The following is a 13,948-nucleotide window of genomic DNA, read 5'->3' as shown; positions in this document are numbered from 1 at the left end:
TTTTTTTTTTTTTTGTCATCGGTACAAAGCACCTGTTTGGCCAACCGTCGACCGTTAACAACGAACTCGTTTAGGCGGTTTCTCAAAGGTCTGCCCAAACGTCTTGGGAGCATTCGAGTCGCGTTGGGAAAATGAAAATATTTTAACCGTTTGTGTTCTTACCTTGGCACTGGAGTTCGCAAATTTTGGCATCGTAATTGTGCGAAGTATCGTTACAATAGGACAGACAGGGGTAACATTGCAAGTCGTGGTCCGAACACACGTAGTATTCTGGACACAGCCTCTCGCCGCACTGTTTCCGCAGCGTTAAGCCGCCCACCTGCATGGTGGCAGGTCGTCGCCAAACGGGGTAGATGAATACGATCGGACTTGCTCTTCACGGGCTCGCCGAAGAAACTGTGAACAAAAAAAAAAACAATACTCAAAACGTATAAAAAAAAAAAAAAACACTGACGACGTTTGGTCGGCAGGTGTACGCGTTGGACTATTCTTTTACAGTCGAAGTGCGCGACCTCTTTTTGCCGCCCAAAACTCCTTCCCTTCCCATCGCGATACGAACTCTCTCCTTCTTCTCTACGTGACTTTCGACCGGTTTGCGATATTGTTTTTACGTTTTATGTCTTTTAGAAACGATTATTCGAATGTCATTAGTTAATGAGAAATGGTACTCACCTATTTGCCGCTGTAACCCGACAACTGTTTGTAGCAACACGTCCATTCTACGTCAACTCTACGCTGATGTGCTTGTGTGTTTGTGTGTGCAGAGGAATGCGTTTCGCGTGTTCTACCTGCTCACACACTCTCTCTCTCCTCCCCCCCCTTTACCCACCTGTACACATGAACACACAGGTATACTCGCTTGCCGACCGACCGGTGCACGATGACTCACCGCGGTCGACCGGCTAGCCAGTGAGCGGAGTCAACCGTGTTGTTACTGTTGTTGCCCCTCCTCTCCCAAGGTATACGAATATGTCCTTCCCCCGCAGTGCTCCTGTTGTTGTATCCACTCCCTCACACGATACCTGTTCCCATTGAACGTGATGGCACACCTGTAAGCCAGAGATATAAAAAAGACCGGTTCGGCGGTGCTGAAGATCCAATGTTGCCAAATGGTTGTTCACGACTACACGGATACATGTTATTATTATAATACTTATATTGTATGAGTTACGATTAGTACTATACGGTATCGTCTGAAGGCATGGAGAAACCATAAGGACCGGGACAAAACCGAGTTACAAAAAACACACCGTACTGCTCGTCGTTGCCAAGCAGACTTAGTGTTATGGGTACTCCTTCGATGGGTCGTCAAGGCGACATGACCTGGTCAAAAGTACATTCTAGCCGATCGACTGAGGCTATAAGTGCTAAATTTGTATCTCTAAATTACTCTGATTGTTTTAGTTTAACCTGTACTGTAGAGTACGTCTAGTTGTAAATAAAATTTAACTACATTAATAAACTTATGTTTTTGTAAAAATACTTATGACTCGTGGAGAGTCTGATTCTGACTTGTTAAAAGATAAAGATATCCTCTTAAAAAACTAGACACCGTAGTTATTTAACGATTATAAAAGAGACTTTCTTATGATCTTCGAGTTATATTTCAAAATAACGGCTTCATTATTGTTCAATAAGAGAACTAAGTCATTGTAAATGTTATCCGATTATGATCAAATAAATATTAGATTATTGTTTTCTGTAGTATAAGAAAACCATATCCACATTATAAAATTAAAATACTAGTATATGATTACTTTTTACTTTACATTAGGTCGTTTAGATCCTTGTAAAGAAATTAAAGAACTAAGTTTTCTTTGCAGATTTTCATTTAAATATGTATTTGTTCATGTTCTTTATAAATGTAAAGTTTGGAACGTTGTTAAATATTTTATACAATTAGAATTATAAATGAACAGGTAGACAATGATTGTACTTACTCAATTAGAACCTTTAACCATATCGTCGAACTATTAAAATTAAATTATACATTTTTGTGAACAACACTTATAGATAATGTAGTTGGAAACGAATATTCGCACGCCTAAAATTCATTGAATATTCGCACTGCAATATTATTAGACTTTAATTATTAACAAATAAATACATTTACACGAATCAAAACAAACTACATTTGGACTGTACCGCAACATTGGACAGTATATTTCTTTCAAAAATTAGCTTACAACATAAAAGTTTGACTTATTAGGAGGTCCGGCACTTCTTACTGCTATAAATGAAGTGAAAATTATTTTCATAAGTTTAAGACCAATACAATGATATTTAACAGTGACCAATTGAGATCAAAATTTAATATCTACAAATAAAATTATATGCTAATACATTTAATATTTTTGGTAATATTTCATATATTATATTCATTCTGGGTCAATTAATTAATGTACTTATAATTTATAAGTGTTTTTGTATTTCTATAGCTTCATACAAGTTTTGCATTTCTATGGCTTCTACATATTTGTCCATTTTTATGGCTTCGTGAAAGTTTTGAATTTCTATGGCTTCTTGAAAGCTTTGCATTTTTATGGCTTCTTGAAAGCTTTGCATTTCTGTAGCTTCTTGATAGTTTTGCATTTCTATGGCTTCGTGAAAGTTTTGCATTTCTATGGCTTTTTGAAATCTATGAATCTTTAATGATAGAGGGACTTCCAGCATTATGTTGCAAAACTACACATGAGGTGATTTTATTACTTTAAAATTATTCAAAAAAGTCTTTTTGCTATTGTATATATTTGTCGATTTATTAATTTATCTTATAAGCAAGTCAAATATATATTTTCCATTTAAAAAATAAAGCTGACACCCTTTTAAAGTGCGAGGAATGTATTGAAAAAATACTTAATAATTAATAAATCAAGATATACATAAAATTATAAAATACCAAAGAGAATTTTCTTAAAGTAATTGTTATTTCATGAGTGGCTAATATCAAAATAATCACACTGTATTTGTGCATCGTGAAACTACTCAAAACTTCAAGGCGCGCAATTACAGTAAAGTAAAATAGTGTAATATGCGTCGTGTCGTAATGCTCTGTTACTTTACGTGACTAGTTGTTCAAAGCGCATCTTTGATTTAAATATAATTTATTCAAATAATTATTATTTTAATAAATTCACTTTATGAGAAACTAAGGTAAGTAGATTTGTCAAAAGACTAAACATATTTTCATGATAATTATCGAATTATTATTTTAGAGCCAATAAACTGTACAACTACAACTTGACTATGTGTTGTTTTAACGTACGAGCTCATTTCTGATTAAATTGGCACAGACTATTGTAAACAGAGTCGAATTCAGAATTTTTTTATTCTATAGGCGTTCTAGATATTAGTGCAATCAGAAAAATTTTTTTTTAAAAATAATATCATTAAATTACTATAAAAAGAGTGGGTTTTAACTTAATATTAATTGAACATTGCGTTAATTTTCAACAATAGTTGCATTATAGTAGTCCCCTGATAGTTAGGAGGCTACCAAAATTCCAAAAGGGCTTCAGCCTTAGTCACAATTCAACTATTATCATAACTGCTAATTTACATAAACATTTTAAGTATTTATTTTCTAAGAAAATTATATTAATATGTGCAACAAACAAAAGTTTTTTATTTATGTATTTTTCTTTATTCATTATAATTAAAAAACAGATTTATTTTTTTTAACAACATTATGTATGTAATGTACATAATTACATTATGTAGTATTCATATGTAAATATTTTATGTTGAGATTATTGGGTTACAACTGAAGTTCTGATAAAGAGAGTATTAAATTATAAACTTATAAATAATCTATAAAAATCATTATGTGAAGACGAAATCATATTTCCCAAGTTTTTATTTCTATGAATTATTTTAATAAAATAATTAACTGATATAATTTCACGAGATCTTAGTACGCTTAAAAGGAAACGGCTTTAATTGAAAGCCCATCAGATATTTTTGAATATTTGTAAGACTTAAATTTAACAATTAAGCGAATGGTAAATTTTTTTAAAAGCAAAGTCTTTGAATAATTCTTATGCTCATAATTAAACTGTAATCAGGAAGACTATAATAAAATCTAAACATTTTGGAGGAACAATTATTATCCGAAGGTACTTCATAAAATAGTTTATGTAATTCAAACATAAAACCTTTTAAATTAAAATAAGTACTTTAAGCTCTTCAAAGTGTAATTGAAAATATTTATTTCAACGCGGGTTATGAACGGTGACAATACAAGTAAAAGCTAATGGGTTAATTTTACGATGCTGTGCCTTTCACATGAAAATTTTAATATTCATACCGTAAGGTGCAACATGGTACGATTCAATAGCAAGAGATGGACCGACTTATTGATTATTCAAGTTTAGAAAGTAAAATAGTTTCGCGAATTTGTACTACAGTCACATAACAGTATACCATTTCTCATGAAATATAAAAAATAAAATTAATTTAATGACATTCAGTTTACTACATTCAAATGTAAGTATGTGTGGAAACTACAAAAAAATTTTTGTTTATTTGTTTTGACTTAATAGTTGTAACTTATATTAATTTCAGTACTGGAATATTACATTGCATTATAAGTTATGTCTTCAGGACAACTAGAAAGTAATAACTTTCAATGATAAATTAGACCAGAAACATCAGCTGCAAACGAAACTAAGTTTAAAACTTGAAACTTTAGTATTGTGATTAGTCAACACCATAATTTTAACTGTTTCCATAATGTATCCTTACAATAATTTAAAGTTCATTTTTAAAATAAATTTACATTAAAATTATTATGGTTTTTATACCTTAATCGGTATAAAAAATCATGATTAAGTTTTTTGGAAATATTTACAAATGTTTTAATTAAAAGACTAAAGTAGTAATATTTTCCTTACAAATAGCTAAAACCTAACAGCGTTTTAAGGTTTCTTCCAATAGTAGTCTATTAAAGAACATATAACAGAGACGTGGAATAAAATCAGGAAATTCCTAATTCATAGGTTGCAAGACCTTTTACATTGAAATATCATCAAATATTTTTTCAGTGTAGTTCACTTCTGAAGAAAGAGATACGTATAATCTTTTCGTTAATTATATACGAAATGGCTTTAAAACTAATTGTTACTACTAACTTCTTAAGTTTAAAATAAATACAAAGTCTTTCTATATTGGTATAAATTGTTCGCTGAGATATGCAAGACCTAATTAATAAAAGATCAAATCAGCAACGAGTAAAGACATGAATAATAGAGTACTTTTTTGATACTGGTAATTTTATGTGTTCTAAAAATTCGAATTTTATTTTGATATGTGTTTTTAAAACTATAAATTAAGTATCTATTATTGAATGAGGCATAAAAGATAATAAATTAACTATGTCAGTGCATATAATCAATTCATCATAAATTGCTTATTTAATTAGTTATACATGCAATAATGAAACTTTGTTCCACCAGAGCTTTAGGGTTGAGGTTTAAAAGATAACGACCGCTGGCGTTGTAGTTTTAATGCCGTACACTTAAGATAACTTTTTCCAAACGACATTATTAAACCTCTTCTGAATTATGATTACCTAAACAATTTATTATGATACAGGCAAGAATTTTTATACTGACTAAGCGCTACAATTGTTTCCATTAAGAGTAAAAAAGCTTTTTAACTCCAAAATTTTGTATAAGCCTTCGTATCAGTTTAATAATGTAACATGCACGCCAATTATTAAATATGAACTAATTTACAAAATTTGGATCGGTAGTAAAAAAAACTTATATGGAATGGCTTTATAATTACTCGCAGACAATATTGTGGAAAGAGTAAAACGTTGTTTAGAACAATTTTTACCTTCAAATTTAAATATTATGAAGATATAAATTGTCATTCATGTAATGACATTATAAAAACAATATTCGAATAAATATTGTACAAATAGTAATTTTTAAAAAGCTATTTGTTAAAATTTTACATATTTTAATAAATGATGATATTCGCATAAAAACATCATGATGGTCGATTTTCAGGCGCAAGAGGTAGTCTACTAAATTACTCGAGTTGAGTTGGCATATTGTAAAAAATAAAATTCCCTTGAATATTTAATTATGAGCTTAACTGGTAAGAATATATTATTTACATCAATACACTAATAGAAGGTCATTATACAAAACTGTTTTTTAGTAAGACATATTTCATTTATACAGTAACAAAAAAATCAATGTCATATTTTTTATTAATCTTGCACTTGTGTTAATGTATGATTAACAGTAATATTAGATTGTCTCACAGAGGTCACTTCAGATTAAGTATTCAAGTAGATGACATTTCATTAATCATTTAATATAAATAATAAACTTATTAAGCTAGTAAGTTTAAAAATATTTCAATAAATTTACTTAATAATTTTTACTTCATTTAATAATTCTGAGACTTATGTACAAATACCTTCATAAGAGATATACACATAACAACTATTTATATTAGAAATAATTTAGTTCAACCATTAAGTTGTATCAATAATAATTACTCCAGACATTGAAAAACAGACAGAAATTGTTGATGAGAACATACTCAACAACCACACTTAAAATTTATATATCATTCTCATATAATTTAAGATAAAATAAAAACATATACAAAAGTTATTAAAATCACAACAATAATTTTATTATATTGTATCTCCTATTTCACAAATTAAATATCCTAAAAACGTGAAAAAAATGATATATTATATATACATACGTGTTTGAATACATACATATATTTTGTTTTTTGTAAAAACTGCCTACAATTTGATTGTCTGTAAAAACTTAATTATTGGGAGAAAAAAGGAGCTAGATAATATTATATAAATACAAATAAATATAGATTTACATTAATTTTAAAAATAATACTCTTACTGACTACATACAAATTAACATAAAAACATCCATGACGACAATCATAACATAAACATAGTTTTAATTCAAATACGTTACAAAATTAAATAATAATGATAATTTATTATTATCCTGCAATAACAAATCGTAGGAACACAAATGCTGATTTACAAAAAAAAAAAAAAAATTCATCTATGACTTCAGCATAGTCAACAAATATTAGGTTATCAGTAATTTACACAATTTTCAAAACATATATAAATTATTAAAAATACATTAAATATATAGATTTTTATTAAATAAAATCAAAATGAAATAGTCAAGTGGTAATACTCTCTAAAAGGGGAAGGGGAATAAATTAAAAGGTCATTTGTACTTCAATAATCACATAAACATTGACTTGATAATAAATTATATATAAATATATTTTATAAAATTACTTTTTTTTTTATAAATAATTACTTGATTAATATATTTTATGTTATTAAATCTTATGAAAATGAATGTAATAGCATATTTATAGTTTTTTGTTATAACTTTAGTAATTAATTGCACTGCACTTATCACATTCGTTTCCCAGTACACAATATGACATATTTTTCAACCCTAAGTTCAAACTATTGAAGATAATGAAGTTTATTTTCAATTTAATGCAAAAAAAAAATCATGCACATCTTCACTTAGATTGCTTAGTTATATTATATTCAATATGATTATATATGTGTGTGTCTATATATATATATACAGAGTGTTCAGTAAGTAAGGAAACAGGTCAATTGTTACAAACAATGAGAACAATAGAAACCCGTTTCCTTACTTACTGTACACTCTATATATTTACTCAAATATGCATACACACATTGTTACCATAACACATAAATTGTTAACAGACAAACAAAAGTATATATTTAAGTCAATTACTCTTAAGATAAACACATTAACATAAATAATTTTATTTAGAAATAAAAAACCATTACATAATTTAAAATATAAAAAATTATTATTTTTTTAACTCTAAGGTAGATAGGTCAAAAAACAAATAAGACTGTAGCATAGTTACATTTTTAAAAGATTTTCTTATAAAACTTTAAATGTAATATTGCTTGGTAATACATGAAATACAATAATATCAAATTTTAGAATTTATTCAGGGACACTTTTAATATTAAAAAAAAAAACACAATAATGTGTTAAATGTTGTACCATAATAAAATATAAATTAGAAAATACCATTAAAATGATTAACAGCACTTTAAATTGCAATAATTCTTTAAAGGCTGATATATAATAATGGTTTATATTGAGAGTGTTAATTAAATTTTTATTAAAAGTTTACAAACGTACATGAAAAAGTGTGTACACATACTGAGAAATAAATATATACATACATAAATTATAAACAACTTTGTTTACACATTATCACAAATCATTGTTTAGATTAACATTTTGTTGTCAATGGTTTTCATAATATTAATTATTGCTTTTATATTGACTACTAATTACCATGTTAAATAAGTTAAATAAAATATGTTATTCTCATTATAAGGTAAACTTACAAACTAAATATTTGGTCTGTCGCGCTTAAATGCAAGACAAAAATTATCACAATATAAATATTATATTATTTTAAGTGACTAAAATTATTTATGTATTTACTACTATGTTTTTTAATAACTATTATTATTATTATTATTATTATCGATATAACTTTAAGTCCTAAAGGTGCTTGATTGAATGTTACGAACTAGTTAATCTAGGAACTGATCGCGCTACAATATTTGACTCGTTCGGCTTACACAAAAATAACTAACTGTCACACGAAAATGTGTAGAATATATCGGAGTCAAAACATAGCAAACGGTGTAGATGTTTTCTAACAATTCAGTCATATTTTTCTTCTTACAATAACATTTGTATGGTACTTTCAGAAAAAAACAACATAGAAAAAAAAGGGAAATAAAGATAACCATTAAGTAAACTGAAATTTGATGGTCGAGATTATAAAATACCTAAGTAGTAGGTATTTAACTTTTAGAAAAATTGTGTCACTGATTTATTCGTCACACATACACACACACACACACACACACACACACCTTTTCGGATGAGAATACGTCGTGTCAGCAGGAACTGTGTACTCTGGTGCACTGCGATTGCGCTTGCACTTCTACTTAGCCACCGGTACTTGCACCACGTAGTGCATCAGTCGAGTAGGTAGGCTGCCGGCATTCAATTGGTAAAATTCCACTAATTGTAATAAGTCATAAAATTTCGTCACGCCATTGTCAAGGGTGAAACACACAACGTCGTAAATCGGATCCATTTGCTGTAATCAAACAAATTACACGATTGTTAAAATCATTATGTAGACGTTGCGTGGAAAGTGTCGACTTACAGCTGCGATTGGCGTATGGATGATTTTGCCACCGCATTTGAATGTCAGCACGTAAGAGCCACATTTACTTTTGCTCTCTCGTATTAGAAACACTCTGAAACCCAAACAAAAACCGAGTAAGTAAAAAAACTCGACTAGTCCACAAGGGCCTAGGACGCGAAAAACGACAAAACACATTTTTTACCCGTCTTTATTGCCGTGCCTGTTGAGGATGTTGGCCGCCTGATCGCGGCTCATGTTTTTATGGTACCACGGCTGCGAGAGGTGCACGTCGTTTTCGAGCCTGGTTATGGCCGCTTGGAGACCAGGCGTGGACCGACCGCTGGACCTCCAACTCCGCCGCACGCTGCCCGTCTCCGCCTGAGCAATGGCCAGCGCTTCTTTGGGGTCTTCTACGATCCGGCCGACGTTGCCCGTGAAGTCCATGGCCACGTGCGATCGCACGCTCTCATTGGGCAACGGCTTTTTGCTGTACTCATAGTCGTTGACTACATCGCCCTGTTTCTTCAAAAACGAACGGTAGTTATCTCGCAGTTGTTTTCCGTACTGTGGAAAAATAAATCACGGAATTACATTGGATCCGACGAGGAGACCTCTTTGAATCTACTTACTTTCGACAATCTCATAGCGCACATCCAGTAAGACAGAAGGGTTTCGGACCGGCACGCTACGTACAGCTGAGGGGCGTTGGTGGTGGTGGTGACCAGGCACAGGCAGTGAGGCGTCGGGACGTCCGCTAACGTTGTGCCGTTAGTCGTGTAAACGGTGTAGTCGTCCAGGTACGCCCAGACTTTGAGTTGACATTTATCTTTCAAGTCTGTCTGCAAACAAACACGAATTGGAAACATTAGTTTTTTTTACACACGGACGCAACAGTCAGTCGCAGTGATCGGTACAACACTAACACGGTGTTATTGTGTTACAATAATTGCAATGACGCAAAGCGACGGCCGTTCTAAATTCAAATAGCGTTTTTTCTCGCAACAAGTTACTAACTATAATAACACATTTTACTTAATTCAGCAAACACACGGCGACGAATGATTTATGAATTCGGCGACGCTAAACGGCGAGCGGCCAAGTAAAAAAATAATTTTTCAACGAAAAATTACGCGCAACTGTCGAGATCGGCCGACAACGTTTGCACACTCAAGTGGACAGGTATAGTGCTGTTACGGGACGGAGACAATGCACTTGCCGTGCTGCACGTCATCGGCAACACATTAGCACCGATTTGTGGTATTTTTAAAATTTCGTACACAAACAACGCTCGCGGCGCATACGACGACACCGAAGAAGACCTACCTCAACACAAACTGGCGTAGAGCTGACGTCTGGTGCAACATGAACGCATACGTGTGCACGGCGTGCACCACAAAAGGAAAATAACAATTATAATAGAAAACCCGCCTCCGCTCGCGTTAAGGTTTGGCCCGTCTCTACTCGAGTGTGAAGTGCATATTGCAACAATGCAACCCGACAGATAGGCGACGCGCTGACGGACGAGGAGCGAGAGAGAAAGGCGAACTGAGCGATACCGACCTGTGTGCGGCGACTGGCGCGGTGGGAGGACTGGCGGAGGAAATCTGCGCTTGCAATAATTTCCAAACACGCAGCACGAGGCGTGCAATGGCCCCCGCCGTTTTCCCCACTACCACCTTTCCGTCCACATTTTCTGTTTACACCAAATGCATTTTTGCATTTGTGTTTTCCGTGCCATTCTTCGCTCGGTTTCTATTTTAGCTATGCGCCACTGGCAGAGGCCCCGACAGAGGTGCGAAAAACTAACCGACAATAACCGCGTTCGGAGTGGCGCGCACACAAAGATCTACACGGACTTTTCCATTTCGTTTTGAATCGTTTGAACACAATTGGCCGATGACGCATTTTGTGTTGTGATTGAAAAAAACGTGCGGAAAATACGGAAGACGCGTTGCTGTGTACGTGTTGGGCCGCGTTTCACTAATAAGGCCGAATGTATTAAAAAACACGCAGCAGACGCGCGTCCCGATTCCGTTTGGAGTCCAACCGAAGGCGGTGTTAATAATAATATATACGGCACAGTCACACGCCACTAGTTATGCAAAGTCCCTTTTCAGAGCGCCGTCGGACAGACGCGTTGCGACGGGTCCTCGGGCTGTCCTCTTTGGTCAAGTTTAAAATAATCGTGTCCCCCGGGAAACTGTCATCGCGTCGAGAAAGCACTGACGGATAACGTTCGAAAACAAAAATACACAAAGAACGCGATTTGCTTGGGAAATGTTTCGGTCGACAGCCGAATGACACTAACGGCCGTGTGTATTTAACAAGTGCGATATTTGTTTTTCTGTTTGAACAGAGCCAAGAGCTTTTTTTGACCGCTGTTCACGATTTTCGAAAGTCGACCCGACCTCTTGTTTAGGTTTCACGCTGCGAGTTTTCACCGCGAACACATTTTTATCAAAACTTTAATGACTGGCGATTTTTATTATTATTTTTTTTTTTCGTGCCCACCGGTTTTGCCGAGACGTAGAAAAAAAAACGCATTAATAATAATATTAGTGTCACTTTCGAAACGTTCTCGGCCGTATCACACACACACACATAATCTGGTCATTTAATCGACTTTTACTGGCCGACTGGCGCCAAAGTGTACCGTAGAATTATATATGTGTACAGTAAAAATATAAATAAGCGTAATACATATAAGAGAGCTCGCGGCAGTGAATAAGGCGCCCTCGAGCCAACTTCTGTCAGTTTTGAAGATCGAATGCAATTCGAACGGGAGAGGCAGTTGGAAGTGATTTATTTTTAGAGAAAAAAAAAAAAATACTCGTAACAAGTCGCCGGCTATCTCCGCGTGTAATTTGTTTTTGCGGTTATGGATAATATTGTAATTTTGGTAAAAAAAAAAAAAAAACGGCTCTGGGCATGTTCCGAACGATTCGAGCGGAACACGCAACGGTTAAGAGCGTAAAATTTATTTGACAATAATTTTCTGGACCGGCTCAACTCGATCTATCTTTAAATGAAATTTTCGGGTTATTTCAGGCAAACGGTTTTGACATTGACTGACAAGCGGTCGGCGGCGGCCCAAAAGTCAACCGGTGCCAATTTCGAGGGCATGACATACCGGAGAAATATTTAAACAGAACTGGCAAATAGTCGACCGGCTTTTGATACGCACGTGTGCGCTTTGCTGCCACAGTGTAACGCGCGCAGCCATTTGGCCGGCCGGCCGGACAGACGAATCGGATTGACTGCGAGTCGGTCAACCGAGGGAAGAAAACGCGTGGGGGCCAGTGGACCGCGATCGCCATCACGACGGATAACAAAATTACTACTGCTCTGCGATTATTTTCACACTTGGCAGACGATTGATGTTAACATAATACTAATACAATATGTGTGTTAAGGCTGAATTCGTTTCACGGGGACCACCGGTAGAATGGTCGGCGCGGCAGGCAGATGGCGGAATTCATCGCGGAAGTTAATTTGAATTAAAGGTCAAGGGTGTCCCGTTGAGATTTTCGGGCACGCGATGCTTACGAAATCGATAACTGTGTTTTTCATCGGGACAAGCAACGACACGCTCTCAGTTGTGTCTGTTTCGTCGTTTGGGACGTGCAAATTGATTCCGATCGGTATGGCAAAACCCGAAAAAGTTTATGCGAAACTACTCCCACGGGATAACACAATAACTTTGTTAGGAGAACACGCAAATGCAATATTCTTGATGCGCGCCAATAAAGGCCGCAGTAGAATTTGGGCGAACGGAAACATTGGCCGGAATAGAAAAATGACAGTTACGGACGGAATTAATTTGCGTGTTTGTCGAACGTTAGCAAAAAAAACACAATAAAAACACGGCGATACGAATTTTGTCGTCACTCTCGGGGAAATTCCCAGGGACCGATTCTTCAATTTGGGATGAACGAAATCACATTTTGTCAATTGCAGAATAATTTTAACCCAACCTGCAGAATAAAACAGGAATTTTTTTTTTTATTAAATTGTTACGGATAAAAGTTAAAAATGTAATATACCTAAACGACAAATTGTGCGGACGGCGATTTTCGATTCGGTTGAATTTTCCGCTAAAAGCAAACTCGCAAATTGAGTATAGTTTTGTCCGTCAACAGTTAATTGGAAAAATGCACGCGAACGACGGCCGAGGCGGAAAAGTAATTATAAACTGAAACGCAATGAAAAATAAATTGGCGAAGGTCGGACGCGGCCGGAGAGATAATAATGAGCTATACGCGGCGTCCGACGTTTCATTATTCCGTATAATCTTTTACATCGGATAGATGATAACACATTAGACTGCGCGTATAAACACTGCGCGTGTCGGTCTTGTCTGTGATGTGGTCGGTCGCTATCGAATGCATCGCGATTATTAATCAACTCCAAGGTTAAACTTATTGCACGGATACGCACTAGGTGAAATCGCGGGCAAATTACAAAAAATAACTATGAATTATTATTATTGCTAGCTATTATTATCACAATTCTTCAATGTATACTTGTTTGCATTCAAGTACGCAGTGTGGCGAGAGATAAAGTAATATAGACGAGCACCGACGACAATGGGAGCGCTAATGAAACTTCGTTGCAGCAAAGCGCATTTCATAACAATGCACACGCCGAATTGTGTTCTCCGCTCGACCCGACATCACATCAATAAAAAAAAAAAAAAAAAAAAAAA

The 13,948-nt window shown here is 34.2% G+C and overlaps 2 protein-coding genes and 1 long non-coding RNA gene across 6 annotated transcripts in view; 1 reads left to right on the top strand and 2 right to left on the bottom strand.

Moving 5' to 3' along the window:
- LOC126896050 (protein grindelwald) overlaps positions 1–839 on the bottom strand; it is a 5,638-nt gene extending 4,799 nt beyond the window's left edge. The window contains exons 1-2 of the mRNA XM_050668487.1: positions 673–839; positions 163–396 (exon numbers count right to left, since the gene is read on the bottom strand). Coding sequence (XP_050524444.1) covers positions 163–325 — 163 coding nt within the window. The 5' untranslated portion in view covers positions 326–396; positions 673–839. The remainder of the gene's footprint in view (positions 1–162; positions 397–672) is intronic.
- Positions 840–3,030: 2,191 nt separating this feature from the next.
- On the top strand, positions 3,031–6,000 carry LOC126896053 (uncharacterized). The gene is made up of 3 exons (XR_007701767.1): positions 3,031–3,153; positions 3,216–4,485; positions 4,564–6,000. It is a non-coding gene; the product is annotated as an uncharacterized LOC126896053 (long non-coding RNA).
- Positions 6,001–6,571: 571 nt separating this feature from the next.
- Positions 6,572–13,948, bottom strand: part of LOC126896049 (growth factor receptor-bound protein 14-like) — a 55,473-nt gene continuing 48,096 nt past the window's right edge. For all 4 annotated transcript variants that reach the window (XM_050668483.1, XM_050668485.1, XM_050668484.1 and 1 more), the window contains 4 exons: positions 9,873–10,082; positions 9,446–9,807; positions 9,262–9,355; positions 6,572–9,192 (listed from right to left, as the gene is read on the bottom strand). In XM_050668483.1, the coding sequence (XP_050524440.1) occupies positions 9,034–9,192; positions 9,262–9,355; positions 9,446–9,807; positions 9,873–10,082 (825 nt within the window). In that variant the 3' untranslated portion in view covers positions 6,572–9,033. The remainder of the gene's footprint in view (positions 9,193–9,261; positions 9,356–9,445; positions 9,808–9,872; positions 10,083–13,948) is intronic.

The sequence above is a fragment of the Daktulosphaira vitifoliae genome, unplaced genomic scaffold (assembly GCF_025091365.1).
Source record: "Daktulosphaira vitifoliae isolate Bord-2020 unplaced genomic scaffold, ASM2509136v1 Scaffold_1, whole genome shotgun sequence".
Taxonomy (NCBI): Eukaryota; Metazoa; Arthropoda; class Insecta; order Hemiptera; family Phylloxeridae; genus Daktulosphaira; species Daktulosphaira vitifoliae.
The sequence above is the reverse complement of the archived record's forward strand: the minus strand, read 5'-3'. Positions and strand labels throughout refer to the sequence as shown.